Source organism: Phalaenopsis equestris, unplaced genomic scaffold (genome assembly GCF_001263595.1).
Source record: "Phalaenopsis equestris unplaced genomic scaffold, ASM126359v1 Scaffold000392, whole genome shotgun sequence".
Taxonomy (NCBI): Eukaryota; Viridiplantae; Streptophyta; class Magnoliopsida; order Asparagales; family Orchidaceae; genus Phalaenopsis; species Phalaenopsis equestris.
Window position 1 is genome coordinate 47,834 of NW_018164834.1, and position 16,819 is coordinate 64,652.

Consider the following 16,819-nt stretch of genomic DNA (forward strand, 5'->3'; position numbering starts at 1 on the left):
ATTTAATTAAGGAAAGCATGGGTCACGTCTCGGTGCATCATGTCTAGTGTCTTAGTCAGTTTGTGAATTAGAGTCAATTGCTCCTAAAATCTACGAAGCCTATGCCTAAAATCTAGGAAGACTATGTTGAGAATTAGGTGGATGGACTCTCACCTAGGGTGTGCTCCTAAAATCTAGGAAGATTATGCTGAGAATTAGGTGGATGGACTCTAACCTAGGGTGTGTTCCTACAACTCTAGGAAGCTTACTCTTTAACTTATGCTTAAGGTGATTTAAGGTTTTCTATATCTTCCAATTAATTAAATCATCAATCCCTATCTTTATGACTTAACCATGGGGCAAGAGGAACAAAACAAAAGAAAGAAGAAGGCCGACCCTATTTCCGAAACTAGCAAAGCCACAAGACAAAATAACAAATGAATCGGCCTAAAAAAAAACATTTAAACTCTTTCAAAATTGTAACTAAATCCGACCCAAAAATAGCGTTTAAATCTACTTCAAGACAGTGTTTTGGTCGGCCCAAAATAACAACAGTGTTTTGGTCGGCCCAAAATGTGTTTTGGTCGGCCCAAAATAACATTTAAATATTTCAAATCAACATGTAAATCATTGCTTAAATGATGCCCAAAACCTTTTCAAAACGGTGCATAAACAACTCCGAAATGATGCTTTTAACGCCTCCAAAACAACGTTAAAACAGTGCCAAAATAGTGTTCATAATATTTCCAAAACAGTGTATAAAACGACCCCAAAATGATGCCTTTGATGTCTCCAAAGAAGTGAATAAAACAATCCCAAAACATCCCAAAGCAATGTGCGTTTAAATTCTGACCAAACCTCCCTAAAAATGTTCAAAAAGTTGCAGCGAAACCAGTCTAGACTAGTCCCAAAATAGTGACAAAACCTTCCTAAAAAGGTACCAAAAATTGCAGCGAAACCAATCTAAACCATCCCCAAAACAGTGACAAAACATTCCTAAAAGTGTACATTTAAAACTCCAAAAACTATAACAAAATTAGCCCAAAACAGTTCCCAAAACATCATTTAATTATCCTCGAAACAACATTAAAACAACAAGTAAATTCTCCCAAAATCGACATTTAAATGGGGCACAAAGCCCCTCAAGAACATTAAATGAATCAACACCCGAGTGGCATATAAAGCCTCCGAAACCAGCAATTTATAGTATCCAACCGGTGAAAAAGTCGAGGCAAAACAGTAAGAATGACAACTTAGAACGACGTCCCGACTCTTCTTCAAAACAACAATAATACCGAGAAATCGGCCAAGAAGAATTGAATAAAGATTTGCATGCAAACCCCACCATTCCTATGCATTAACATATCTCCAAACTAGACTTAAATTCTTACATTTATACCACCCAAATCTTTCGTGTCATGTCAAAACAACTTCGATACGGCTTCTAGCGCGTGTGCGCAAAGATGTGTATGTAGAGGGATTAAAACTTAAGGTGTTAGAAATGTAAATCCATAATAATTGTGTGGTAGGTATGTAAATGCCCCCAACACTTTAACATATCAATGTGCATAAGATTGGTATCAATAACTAAACTGGAAAATAAAGCCGTAGGTTTCTTGTCTGTCAAAATCATTAGGCAAATAGTTGAAAATACCAAAGTTTAATAGATTGTAGATAATAAACCAAACAATTAAGTTGAAATCATTAATCATAATATAGTTCAACACTAAATATTTGCCAAACAATCGTTCCCCTCTGCACATAATTAGTTCATGGATTGACAAAATTTATCATCCATAATAAATCTAAGCAAGATAATCTAGAAATAATACCAAAATCATCCATAAAACTACAGTTTAGGTGTTAGGCAAGTGAATACACAGGATTGAGTGGTAAGTGTGTAACTCTTGTTATGTCGTGTACGCTGCAAAGAATAAAGAGGAAGGGGAAGAGGTATACCTGGCCGAAGCTCGCTGGAGAAGAAGAGGAAGGAGGAGCTGGTCTGGATTGTGAGGGTTGTATCAAGCATCGGGAGCAACAGTTTCGGCTGCTATGGAGTCGTGCAGGGCTGTTGCTGCGTGAATATAAAGACGGGATCAAGCGGTGCGATCAAGGAGGTAGGCCGAACGACTTCTGTCGGATGAGGAAGAGACGAAGCAGCTGTTCGACGGGGAGGGAAGTGAGCTTCCTGTCGAGCAGAATCGAGCCGAGGAGGAGCTTCGCTTTGGAGCGTGAGGCGAGCGAGGGCTTCTGGACGAGAGAGGAAGGAGCGGGAGAGTTTCTTCGTCGCAGGGAGGAGGCAAGGTCGAGCGGGAGGAGCAAAGGGCTTTGGTGTGGGGAAGATGCGAGAGGAAGAAGGAAACGGGTCTGCGGCTTCTTCGGTGCGAGAGACAGGATCGAACAGAGAGAGCGAGGGATCGGGATCGAGAAGGGAGCGAGTGCGGGAAGCAAGCCAGACGGGGGAAGACGAGTGGGATCGAGGGAAACGAGGGAACAGAGGTCTTCGGTCCAGTGAGAGCTTAATGGCGGAGGAAGAAGGCGAGTTGAATCTTGGCTCGAGCGAGGAAGGTTCTCGATGCAGAAGGGAGGAGCGAATGAGGAGTTTTTGGTGAAGAGGGTCTCAAATCATGCCGAGAGGGGCAGGAAGAAGGTGAGCGCGGGGTCGAATTAATGAAAGGAGCTGGCTTGAGAGCCTTTACTTGAAGCATTGGCGGGGAATTGAATTATTTCCTTTTAGTCAGCCACCTCAATTGGAAAATCCAAATTCTCAATTAAAGTGAGATTAAATGTCAAATTTGAAGTTCAAAAACTTAAAATTTAAAATGTTTAACCCTTGGTCAGCCTGAGTCCAGTCCGAATCAAACCCGAGTTGAACCTGGGTTGAGCCCGGGCTCGCGTCCCCCTAACGTGCATCAATTTTCTTGTTAGTTGCTCGCGCGCGAAAACATAATGATATGAGTGTCCTTTCTAACTAAAGTTGACTTTCCGGACGCGTCGGCGTGGTCCGTTTCGTCATCCGGGGTCGTCCGGAAGAGTTCGCCGACGGACGAGTCGATTCAAGTCAAAGTCGTGTGTGGTGCAGTGAGTGCGTGAATTGCGGCGTTCACAAGTGTTCGAGTCACAAAGGGTTCACCTAAGGCCATACGATCCTGTAGGAACTTATTTTCGGGCCCTCTACATGTTGTTATTTAACTCTTGCAACTAGAAGTTGAGTGCTTGGAACCACTCATACGATTTCTTCACAAAAATGAGTCAAGAAGCGGTTTGAAGTTCTACGGGAGGTGGGCTCCATTGCTAGTCTGCTAAGATGGTCAATAAGAACTCCTAAGGCTAGATTTTGGGTTATGGGAGTAAGAAACTAAGACCTCACTAAAATGAGGTCAACAATTACATGTAATCAAAAGCAAATGTTCTCAATGTTACCAAAACAAGGAATTTTATAATAAGATAATAATGCATAATAGAAACACCACAAATAACAATTTCATGGAAGTAAATTGGCGAAAGAAATTAAAAAAAAAAAAGAAAGAATTGAAGATTCAATTCAAGTAGACAAACCAATGAATCTTTCAATTAGGCTTATACCCTAAGAACCCAAGTTTAACCTTACTGCCTTTTAGTTTATCTAAGGGTTCTAATGATTTGCCACCTTTAGGCGATTTTGCTCCCAATGCAATTTCATTAGTCCCACACTTATAGGCCATTCCAAGTTTCGGACAACACCACCTTTATTGGATTAGTCTTAAACTTACGGTGACTAGTATCAACTCCTTTAGCTTTTCCAACAAACAAAATAATTTGTATATATGCTCTTTTTAAAGTTAAAAATACCTATAGATCCCATTTTAATCTATTTATTTGGGCTAACTTGCATGCATTTCAATGTTATACGATCCATCTTTTGGGTTGACTCTATTTTGTAAGTCCTAAACTCCATGGTTGGCATATGGAAAGTTGAGGTCGTAATCCCTTAACTGTTGGAAAACTCACAAATGAGGCAAATGGCTCTATATTTTCAATCAAAATTTGTCTTTTAATGGACGCAAGTCCCAAACTCAAGTATTCCAATTGATGTAACTTATAATTTCTTGCTAAATTAATTCGGATCAGCACAAAGCTAATAATTTATACCTCGAAACTTGTTTTTCCGATGGATTTAAGACCCATTTTAATTAAACTCGGACATTCCAATGTAATCAAGCTCTAAGCGAATTTATACGATACAAGATCTTTTTCTAATGAGCTCTTGAATTGATTAGAAATTTAAACCACTCAAACCTCGTGTACATCTACCTTTGTTTGGGATACCTAAGAGGAGTTACTCTTGGTGCTAATTATTTTTGGTGGCTTCTTGTCCTTTGATGCTACTTGATTAACCTGTAGGGGTCTTCCCGAGATGGCAATACCCGTGGATTTTGATTGAGCCTACTTCACTTCCTGAGATCACCATTTATTAACTGAATTGAAATATAAGCTTTAAACTTGAGCCTCAAATTGAGCTCTTGCAATTATGAGTGCTCTTTCACGAGCTTCATATGTAATTTATTATGGGGGTTTTTGTTGATAGAAGTATTGATCTGAAATCTAAATAAATCTTGGTATAAACATCACGGAAGATCTTGTTAAATTAAATGTAAGCTATGCCATAGAATACAAACTTCTGAGTTCAAATAAGGTGTTAGTGTTCTCTTAAGCGACCACATTGTGTCTTCTCTTGTTTAGATCTTGAATGCACTTTTGTATGGACAATTGTTGAAAGAGTTGCTGATTTTATTTTTTTCTAGTATTGTAGTGGTGAATATGATCAATGTCTTCATCTTCATTGAGTGCTATTCGGGAGTGTGGTCATTAATTATGAGTTGTGTCCTCCTGCAAGGTGCTTACGATTTTTGGCTTTCTTTGGGTGTATGTGCGGCTGAATGCATATATTGAAAGGTAAAATACCTCATTCATAAGATAAAGCAAAGAAAGGCAAAGATGTTGAATAGAGACAATTCTTCATCCTTTTTTATTTTGTAATGTTAGGCTCAAAATCAAGGAAGAAGTCTATGAAGTATAAATGAGAGACAGCTATTGAGACTACTTTTCTAACATTAATAATGATGACACTGATATTTCCTGAATTCATGATTGAGGAATGACATTTTGATTGAATAACTTGTAACAATTATTAGAATCTACTTGGTTTAAGGTTAGGAACACAAATGGAAAAAAAAGGAGAGCTTGGAAAAGTTTTTTAATGAATTGTGTTGATTTTATGTATATTAAAAATAAAGTTACTTATGTTGCCATCATTAAATAATAAAGATCTTTGACGAGTATAAATTAGGTTTTTAATGATATTTGTCAGAATAGATCCAGGATAATTCTTATTGATAATACAAGTGGGCATATAAATCCATTACTAGATATACCAACTAGGAAAGAAATAAAAACAAGATAAAATAGAATAGGAAAGCAACGATAGAGGCAATCTCCTAATAACTAAAATAAATAAATACACAATCTCATAATATATTTTAGTACTTCCTCTCAAGTTGAAGAGTAAATGTCAGTTATGTTCAAATTGAATTTGAAGTCATCTAACAGTGGTCGAGGAAGATTCTTTCTGAGGATGTTTGGGAGTTGGCCACTAGATGACATAAAACGAACACAAATCTCCCCGAAATTGAGTTTTTTCTTAATGAAGCGGCGATCAATCTCGACATGTTTGGTGCGATCATGCTGCACCGAATTGTGAGCAATGCTAATAGCGACCTTAATATCAGAATAAATATTTAGGGATGGAGACCGACATATGTAGTTCGCGGAGCATGATGTGACTAGAGCTTCACATATTCCTAAGGACGTGGACCGAAATTTGACATCAACACTGTTCCGAACAACAACCGACTGTTTTTTGCTTTTCCACATGCCAAGATTTCCACACACAAATGAGCAGTATTCCGAGATAGATCGTCGATCATGGACTGCAATAGAACGAGAAGTGGGATGCGAGAAAAATATAACTGAGCTCGGTGTGTCTTTTACATAGTGGAGAATTTGGTGGACAGTTTGGAGATGATGCTCACAGATGTTATGCATAAATTAACTTACTATACCAACAACATGACATATGTTGAGGTGTGTATGGTGAGATAGATGAGTTTCCCCACAAGACGTTGGTAGTGAGCCTTGTTTATAGGAACTGCATTGAGAGCATCAATTAATTTTTCATTAGGATCCATTGTGACCACCACCAATTTGCGCGGGAGAAGGTTGTTCTTTTCTAATAGATCAATCATATATTTATGTTGAGATAAACAAATGCCATAAAATGACCTGACAACTTCCATGCTTAAGGAATAGTTAAAATATTCCAAATTGTTCATTTCAAAGGAAGTAGCTAGGCTGCCTTTCAGAGATTTTAATGCTGTTAGATCGTTCCCGGTAAGTACAATATCGTCGACATTAACAATAACGATAGCAATTTGGCCACTGGAGAAGCACCAAAAAAAGTGAGCATGATCTGATTGAGCCTGAGAAATACCATGACCTACTACTACTATTGTGAATTTGCCAAACCAGGCTTGTGGGGATTGTTTTAGCCTATAGAAAGTCTTCTGCATTTGCAATACTTGCCTTTAGGAGGAGGTAGAGTCAAAGCCTAAAAGAATGAACATATATACCTCTTCTGTTAGATCAACATTCAAGAAGACATTTTTGAATTCTAGTTGGAATAAGGGCAATCCAGATTCACTGCAAGTGATAATAGGATCCGAATGGTGTTTAGTTTAGTAATTGGAGCAAATGTCTCGTTATAGTAAACTTCATAGATCTACGAGTATCGTTTGGCGACCAATCGTGCATTGTTTTGTTCAAATGATCCATCTGAGTTAAACTTGATGCTTAAAAATCATCGGTATCTCTTTACTTTCTTACCCCGAACATTATCTACATTTCACTTATGGTTTTGCAAAAGGGCATTCATCTCATCCATTGCTGCAGCTTTCGAGGCTGGCTTTGCTAGTGCAGCTTCAATAGTAGATGGGAGCTGACGATCCGTTAGGGAAGTAGCAAATGCTCTGTAGGTCAGCAATAAACTACTAAAAGAGAAATAATTTGCCAAGGAATAGAGACAACATGCTTGATTGCGTACCTTAATAGGAGACCTCACGTCCTCATTTGTAGTAGTGCTGGGTATGTCGCTTGGAGTGGATTTTAGGTCCTCCAAGGAGGTAGCGAGCTCCAGAGTAGTTGCATCGGGACTAGTGCACCGAGTGTAGGCATGGAGAGTTGGAGGAGGAGATGATGTAACCAAAGGACAGAAGACTCTTCGATGGGATGTAACCAAAGGACAGAAGACTCTTCGATGGTAGGAGAAGGGGGAACATCCACCGAAGTAGGATAAGAACAATGTTTAAGAACTCTAGCTCTCTTTCACTTGAGGTCGAGTTAGGAAAGCAGGGAACTCTTTCAGAAAATGAGACATCAACACTCCCATTGATTTTGTCTGTGACAGGATCCAGACACCAATAGTCTTTTTGAGTGGCAGAATATCCAATAAAGTCATTTTATGGACATGGGATCAATTTTACTCCTACTTAGGGCAGTGTTTCGAACAAAGGTCGTGTACCAAAAAATTTTTAGGTCAAAAGTGGAGAAGACTCGATTGGTAGGAATACACGACATCAAGACGACTAAAGGGGTTTGTTAGTTGTGAATTTTTGAGGGAACTATATTGATGAGATTGGTGTTGTCAATATGACATTATTCCAAAAATGTTTCGGGACATTATATTGAAGCATAATGGAGCGAACAATGTCGAAGAGTTGTCAGTTTTTCCTCTCGACTTCCTCATTTTGTTGAGGAGTTTCCGTACGCGAGTTATGGTGGATGATGCTCTTATTTATCAACAATTCTCCCAATTTAGAGTTAAAAAAATTCACAATCATTGTCGATCCGAAGGACCTCAATTGAGTTTTGAATTGGGTCAGAATGAAGATGTGAAAGTTTTTGAAGGTGATAGCAACTTCATATTTTTCTTTTAGGATATAGACCCACGTCATCTGATTGTGGTCATCAATCAAAGTAAGGAACCACCGTTTATTGGTGTAGCTGAAAGTGCAAGTGTGTCTCCATAGGTCACTGTGAATATGTGGAAATGAGCGAAAGTGTATAAGTGTGGGATGAATAAGGAATACAATGTTTGAAACTAGCAAGATTTTTGTTAGTAAACATCATCAAATACAATTATTTTGAATACTTAAGCTAGGATGACCTAAATGACAATGCAACAACATAATAGGACATGTAGTGACTTTAGATAAACTGCAAGTATTGAGTGAAGTGTCCTGGTTCTCTTTATTTTTCCTGTGGAAGAAGTAGAGCCTGACTACCCTTTTAGTAGTTCCAATCATCCTCCCCGAACTACGATTCTAAAAGATTCAAACATCGAGAGGAAAATGAACAATACAATCAATGTCGTACGTTAACCTACTGATAGATAACAATTTGCATTTCAACATTAGTACATGTAACAAATTTCAAAGTTAGACTTGTCATTAGAACAACAGACCTTTTACCAGCAATGAGATTATGGGAGCATCAACAATTTTAATATTATCCTTCCCAGTGCATGGATAGTATGTCGAGAAAGTCTGCGAGCAACCAGTCATGTGGTTTGTAACACTTGAATTAATGATCCACAAACTAGAATAGACTAGAATAGGTAAAGACGTGGGTGCCATAAGGCTGATACCTTGACGTACGTGAAAGGTCGACGGGTCGACAGAGAGCTGACTCGATCCAAGTAGCTTGATTAAGTGTTCCATCTTACTCTTCAGAGAGTCGGAGGATTCCAAAATGTTCCGGATAAGGGTGGGTTGGACCATGGTGGAATCGGATTTTGTAGTGAAACCCTTGACAGCGGAGGTTTTGGTCGAAGGTTTGTATACAGGTTTCCTGTGGAGGTTTCAACACTTGTCATAAGTGGGGTGACCAGCTTGAGGGGTCATGGAAGAGGTTGAGCACCATTAGAGATCAAAACAAACACTTCGGCTAAAGGAGTGGAAGTGTCAAGTATGACAAGTTTCCGACTTTCTTCGCGGTGAATCTCGGTGAAAGCAACGCGAGCAAAAGGAAGAGGATTTCGACCAAGGATAGAACCCCCAACTTCGTCAAGATCTTTGTTGGGGCTTGTTAGGAATTTGATTATGAGACTATTGTCTACAATTTTATGGAAGAGAGAGAGGTTGACTGGAGAGACCCAAGTATAGTCGTAGGATAAGTCACATTCTATCCATAATACAACCAGGTCATTGTAGTACTGGGCCACGATCCTTAATTCCTATTTTGCCTCTTGGATCTTCTTAGACAACTCATAGAGTTGGTCAAAGTTCCCTACGTTCAAGTAGGTATCACGGACTGCCATCTAGAGGGCACTAGCGGAAGGGAGGAACATATATGAACGACCAATCAAAGTTTTCATGGAGTTGATCAGCCACAACATGAGCATGAAGTTCTCCACTTCCTAAACTCCATACGTTGGGTCAGTCTTTGGAGGTTCACGAATCGTACTTGTGAGATGACTGAGTTTCCCGCATCCTTTGATGAATAAAGACACTGTTTGAGACCATTGAAGAAAATTAATGTCGTCAGTTATGTGTTGTGATTATGAATTTCATGTTGGTTTTCAGTCCTCCAATCTGAAGAGAGATGGAGGTTGGAGTCGATCCTCCAATGTAATCAAAAACACCCTCTGAAGGTGGCTCGGTGGTGGATTTCTCCATGATTTCGACTAAGCCAAAAGAGATGTTGGGTTGTCGAGACATCAGAAGAATCTGATTGCAGGAGGGAAATTAAGTGGGGAACGAAAACAGTGGAGATATGCTGGCAGGCCTTCACGGTGGGAGAATTTGCAGGAAATGAGGGTTGGCAGCAGCAGAAAAACTGTATGGCGGCCTTCTTGGCCGGAGAAAATGTGGGAAAAGAGGGCAATAATAGCAAAAATCTACAGGGCTGCCGTCCCGGTAGGAGAAAATTGTGGATCAATCAACGCAACACAGAGGATAATCCTCCAATATGGGGTCGTGAGCTTACAAGGCTGACAATTTCTGTTGGAAATTTGCAGAGGAGGCCAAAAGTCTGCGTGGAGTGCCGATGACTATGTATAGGCCCCGATGACGACTAGGGTTAGATCCTAGGCTTTGATACCAGGTCAAAATAGAACCAGGATAATTCTTATTGATACTAAGGGGGATATATAAACCCATTACAAGATACACCAACTACGGAAGAAATAAAAACAAGATAAAATAGAATATGAAAACAATAATAAAAGCTATCTTCTAATAACAGAAAGAAATAAATATGTAATCTCATAATATATTCTAATAATAATAATAGTAAATTAGTGGCAATTGTTATGTGTAATTATGATTGTGATGCGGGGCTCAAAGGTGCCAAATGAACCAGCTAGAAGGAGGGGCTTCCTAAACCGACCAGCTCCTAATGCTGGACCGGTCGGCCTCCTTAGGGGGGGCTGGAATTGTCGCCCATTCTTTTCCTCTTTTTCTTTTTAGTTTCCCACCTATTCCCCACTATTTATATGTATGTTTGCTAGAATTAGGGGTATGTTATGTGCAATTTCTCCTTTCAGATTTGGTGTAGAGTCTTATTCCCCTTGCTAGGACTGTATCCGATGACAAGTGGTGCTCCTACTATATCCTGCTCCAAGGTGATGTTGTATGCTGTTCGATTTCCTCCCTTCCATCTTCCCTCCTCCAATAGCCGCTGGCGTGCACCCTCCCTCCTCCAGCCCTCAAACAACCAGTTGATCCCTTCACAACCCTGCTGTAGCCTCCGGCTTGCACCTGCGCCACCAACAACTTCTGCCGCCAGCAGGCCCCTCCCCTCTCCAACCTTTCTTGCCCACTTGAAACCCTCAACCTCGCTGTCCACATTTCCTCCCTTTTCCCCTTCTTTTAGCCACCAACCACCATAAATCCCACCTTTAAACCTAGGGGTATAAATGATCCGAACACGAGCAAGCCCTGACTCAGCTCGTGTTCGACTCGTTAATATTTCGAGCTCATAAAGTGTGTTCGTGTTCGACTCGTTTGTTTAACGAGTTGAACACGAGCTGTTCACGAATAAAGAGTCATTTTGGAATCACGCTGTTTAGGAACCACGCAGCCATAAGATGTTAAGGGTTGAGGCAAAATTTAAAAATTATGTTTATATTAAAACATCATTTGAATCTAACTTAGTAACTTTTATTCTATTTTCTTAATTAATACGTTTAATTAATTATAATTCTTTGTATTCTTGCAGTCAATTAAATTTTTTAAAAATAATACTCATCAATATATATATATATTCTTAAAAGAGTGAACTGAGGCTATTATACGAGCTCCGACCATCCCTAATGTGCCTAAAAATTCGAGTACACATCTTAACTCGAGGGGAATTGAACCCCAGACCATTGGGGACTTACAAATGACAAGCAGATGCCCAACCAACTGATCTGAGTATGCGGGTTATATATAATTAATGAGCAGTGTTTCAAGCCAAAACGAGCTAAACACAAAGAAACAAATCTTTTTTTGTGTTCGTCTCGTTAACTTAGCGAACGAGTTGAACACGGGCTTCTTAACGAGCCAAACACAAGCTATTTGCGAACAACGAGCCGTTTTGACAACACTATTTAAACCACATCCTCCCGTCCTCCTACCACTACTATTCCCAATCACCTCCACCGCCCCCAGCATCTTCCCTCGGATCTTCTCTTCAGGCCCTAGCCGGGCATTAGTGTTTGTTGCAATTTCATTTCAGTTTTGAATCATGTTTGTAACCTTAATCCCTTGCTTAATGAAATTTGCTTCCGTTACTACGGTTTTATTAGTTCCGGTATTAGATTGACGTGAGTTTACAATCACATTGGTGCTGCACTAAGGGTTATTGTTAAGTATAGAACTTTCTTCTAAGCGGTCATGGATGACCTTGCCATTGACACACAAATACTATAGTGCATGCTATTTTTAAAAGGAAGGTTGAAATAGGATCCAAAGATTTTTTAAATCTTTATTCAAAACTGAACAGTTCTCTCAACTGGTTCAATGATTTTGAGGGATCTTAAAGCCAAATAGTTGGGTTAAAGCTTCCTTGATAACTGTTATTCAGAGCTTGTGCTTGGAGGAGTTATGAAGTAAGGGTTGGTATATAAATGATTTTATTAATTTTTTGGGTTTCTCATGCCACTTCAACTAACAAAAGGTATTTTAGCTGTTAGGCCTTGTAACTTGTTATAAGCTTGACCCAACAAGTGATTCTGAAGACCTTGTGAAAGAATAAGAAGATTTGTTTGCCTTGTTTCAACCTGTGCGGCTTTGAATGTTTGACTTCATGCCTTGCCATGATATGATAGCTCTAATGAAGAATATTTTTTTTTTACCAACGGCAATTTATATTACTCCCTTTCTGCGGGCTCATTTTTTTCTTCAAATTGATTAGCCAAATGCCGGAATGCCACTCAGTCATCATAGAAGGGTTGCATCAAGCTTCAGGGATCAGTCACTTTACCAGATATTTCAAATATCTCTGACATCATTAAATCAGCTAAAAAGTGATGGAAATATGCAAGGTTCAGTATAAATTTACCTGATTATGTACCCTTGTACTTTCAATCGGTCTTCCTTCACTTGTTTCATTTCATTTTTTCTCACTACGTTCATCCAAGTTTGCATTTATGCAGTCTCCAGTATCTTGAAGCAACTTACAATTTCCCTTGCACTGCGGTGTTTGTCATTTGATTTTGTGGGAACCTCCCTTGATGAGAGTTCTGATGAGTTTGGAACAGTCCAGGTATGTTTTTATTTGATTTGTATTTCAAATTATAGTTGGCCTATAAGTGATTTTTTTCTCCTGGCTTTGTTGCCTTGCTGTTTCATGGTTTTTAACTATCAATCTCATTTTGATGATGTGTATGTCAAACTATATACTCAATTTTGCTAGATTCCTTCTTCCTGGAGGCCTGTCTTAGAAGATCCTTCAACCCTTCAAATCTTTTTTGATTACTATGGATCCACTGAACCCCCTCTTTCAAAGGAGGTATGGATTATGTTTTTTTTTAAATGCCTTTTAGCATAATGCATTCATTCTCTCTTCAGAGAGGTTTGGATGCCAATGCTTCAGTGGTTGTATCGTGTGTGCGCTACACCTTTTTTTTTGTATTGAAAATACTTTTTGTTTATATTTTTACTGCATGATAGTGTAAGCTTCTATGATCAATTTGGTGTTTGTGAAGTTGTATGGATATTCACATGAAAGTGCATTTTACTTTTTTTAAACATTCCCTAGTCAGCATTAACTTGATTGCATGCATGAACAGTTGGGGCAAAGAAAAAAATATAGGCTTGGTTTTTTGCTGTCACAGCTGCCAAAGTTGATCTATTGTCAAGTCTTGGCTTTCCTAAGCTTTTGTTATGATATTATTTCTATAATATCTTCGGTTAATGATTTCTCAACATGTTGAAGAGTCGTTGAGCTGTTTATGATTTTATGTGCTATGTATTGATTTCCATTATAATTCAAGGGTTTATCTATTATATTTCAGCACCACAGGATTTTATGTTTGGGCTGATTCTTTCATTTAGAACATGTATTTGAACCGAGAATTTTTTTATGGTTTCATTGATTGGAATTTTTTGAGCCGCGTTATGCTGCTTTCCACTGTGAGATATACGCATTGGTGCTTTCACGCATTGCCACTTCCACATATTCTTTGAAAATCTGGAATGTTCTATGTATGGAGAAGCATTTGTTTTGTTTATGATGTTACATGTTTTTTTTTAATGTTTGTCTGTTTTTTTGTCCGCCCTTTTGATTTATCTTTCCCTTAAAGTCTATTTTGTCTGGATTACCTATTTTTCTTATTATTAGGCTTTGGAATGTTTAGTTCGGCTTGCTTCGGTCAGACGGTCACTGTTTCCAGATGATTCTGCTCGCACGAAATTCCTGGCACATCTTATGTCAGGAACCAAAGAAATACTTCAAATTGGCCAAGGTTCATTTTGTCAATTTTATCTTCATCTATTGTAAATTTCTACATTTTTCTCTTTTTTTCTCCTTTTTTTTTTTGGGCGCAGAAATGTTTCATTTAATTTTTTTTTTCTACTAGTCTTTATGAATTAATGCAGAAGTGTGCCAAAGTCATTTTAGCTTCGTGAACATTTGGTCTTTCCCAAATTAGGTGCATATGTTGTTGCATTGAAGTCCCTATAATTGTGCTTTTTTTTTTTAAAGGATTTAGCTAGTACTAAATAATGTTGGTCTATGATTACTGTTAATAAGGCTTACATGAATAGTTCAGTGACTTCACATTCTCTGAATTCAACCATGTAGTTTATGTAGCACTAGTCGTTGTATTTCCTAGTAATGGGTAGTTACTGATAGACAGCTAGCTGAATGCATGCAAATCTGTTTTTTTTGCTCTGGTGGCTTTAGCTTTTTTTCAAGTCACTAAATCGTATTGCCCTGCATTTTAATGGTCTTCAGGCCTTGCTGATCATCACAACTATCATGAGTTTTGCCGACTTATTGGGCGCTTTAAAGTAAATTATCAGGTATCTACATATTCTATATTTTATTCTGAAAACATTTCAAATCCTTTTTTTGGCTCTCTAGTGTGCCTGTATAACTTCAATTGTCACCTTGGACGCTTTAAAGTAAATTATCAGATATCTACCGTTTCTATATTTTATTCTGAAAACATTTTAAATCCTTTAATTTGATTCTCTAGTGTGCCTGTATAACTTCAATTGTCACCTTGATAAAGCATTTCAATTTCTATTAGGATTTGCCTTATAAAACAGTTCTGTATTTCTAAATTAAGGTTTCGTTCTTTGTTTATTTGATCTTTCGTCAGTTTTTATTATCGTTCTTTAGTAACTTGTCCCATGCAGTGAAATGATTGCTTATAAATATGCTCCGAAGCACCAAGAAACATTCCTTAGAGGCGTGAACCCATTCTATGTCAAAGTGAATCGTGAAAATGTTGCAAAATAAATACTTGGTCCCGATGAAAACAGTAATATTTTATGCTTCAGTGCATTATTAAATTGGACCCTAATTTGCTATTATTAAAGTGAAATTTTCCAGTTGTTGAACTAATTTTTGAATGATTTGAAAATTTGACTGGCTGCCTTAGATTTTGTCCCTTAAAAAATTAAATCTAATCCATGTTAATAGAATGAAATAAAATTAAAAGAGTAGAAGGCAGGGAATGAGAATCTTAGTGCCTGGTATTGGTGTTATTTTTCTCAGTCAGCTGTCTTAGGCTTGCCTCTGCCGTCTATCATGAAATTGAACAAATAGCATTCCATTGCAATGTATTCTCCATGGTTTTTCCATAGGATGATTGAGGAGCAGATTTACTTTAGAAATATTATGTGCAAGTGGCTCTCGATCATCAGATTGGAAAAGAAATATTTGATTTAGGGCACGTTTGGGGCAGCTTATAATTGCGGCGGCGTTTTCAAAACACCGCCTTAGTGTTTGTTTTGCGTGTTTGAGGGGCGTTTTTCCAAACCGTGTTTTCTAATTTCTACTACACACGGACCGCGGGTATACTCCCGCGATCCGCGTTCGGCCTCTACCTGTTTACTCCATTGCCCTCACGACTTCGCCCTACGTTTCTCCTCTACTGAAAGCCGAAAGCCGCCCCTCTCGTCTCCTCTCTCCGATCCTCCCTCCGCTCCTCTCTCCTCTCCGATCCTCCCCTCCGCTCCTCTCTCCTCTCTCCTCTCTCCGATCCTTCGCTCCACTCCTCTCTCCTCTCTCCGATCCTCCCTCTCGTCTCCTCTCTCCGATCCTCCCTCCGTATCCTCTGTCATAGAGCCTCCGAAAGCTGCGGCAGTGGGTGATTTTGGCGAAGTGTTTGCAACCAGTTCTACAGAAATAAAAAAGGAGTCTCTTGAAGAGATACGAGCAAGACAAAGGTAATTACTTCTTCGATCTGTTCCGATTCTGAGTGATCCTCCTTCTGAATTACATTCTCCTTCATTAGGCTTTCTAGTTAGGATGGTTCTTGCTGTGATGTGTGCCATAAGTGAAAAAGGAAGGAGCTTTTAAGAAACTAGGAAAGCGGCGTGTATGAAGTGAAATCAAATTTCTTTTTTCTGTGTTTCATCCTAAAGGCGTATTATAGATGGGCTTTGAGTAAGGATTTTTAATCAAAATTGGAGTTTTTGGTATTGCTTACTATTGCTAAATTTAGTTATTTGAGCTTCCTGGAACTAGTAAACTATGTGTCCCTAATTGTTAATGAATATAGGCCTTATGTCCCTCATTCTCTTTGGTTTGAGTTTATGTTAAGTACTAATTTACTTGGAGATGGGTGGCTCTGTTCATATTTTAATTGAACATAGGTTTCATGTGGAGTTAATGCAATCATTGAGTATTGTTTGATCCAGAGAAATTATTTCCGCATCTACTTGATTAAATTAAATTTAATTTAAATTAATTTGTATCTTGCTATTTGTTTTCAAGATGGTTAAAATATAGGGTGCATATTATCAAATTCTCTTGGTATTATTAGGGATGGAGTGTGTTGTTAGTAATATGTATCTTTAGAGTTGTAATTATTGATGTATTAATGATGTGTATTTGCTTAATTATTGTTGGGCTTGCTTTTTACTTGAATCGGTTTTTCAGTGATATCTATATCAATAGTAATAATGATTAGGAGTGTACCTTTACAAAGAAAAAGGTAAAAGACTTATGAAATGTAATACTACCGTCGCAAACATCTCCACTGCGCGTGGCCGAAATGGTTTTTTTTCTCATAAAGCTGCAAAACAGT

General features: G+C 38.5%; 1 protein-coding gene across 11 annotated transcripts in view; it reads left to right on the top strand.

Annotated features, from left to right (window-relative positions):
• LOC110026697 (exportin-7-A) overlaps nt 1–16,819 on the top strand; it is a 63,114-nt gene that overhangs the window by 17,386 nt on the left and 28,909 nt on the right. For all 11 annotated transcript variants that reach the window (XM_020727755.1, XM_020727754.1, XM_020727751.1 and 8 more), the window contains 5 exons: nt 12,472–12,601; nt 12,713–12,822; nt 12,973–13,068; nt 13,900–14,023; nt 14,515–14,582. In XM_020727755.1, the coding sequence (XP_020583414.1) occupies nt 12,472–12,601; nt 12,713–12,822; nt 12,973–13,068; nt 13,900–14,023; nt 14,515–14,582 (528 nt within the window). The remainder of the gene's footprint in view (nt 1–12,471; nt 12,602–12,712; nt 12,823–12,972; nt 13,069–13,899; nt 14,024–14,514; nt 14,583–16,819) is intronic.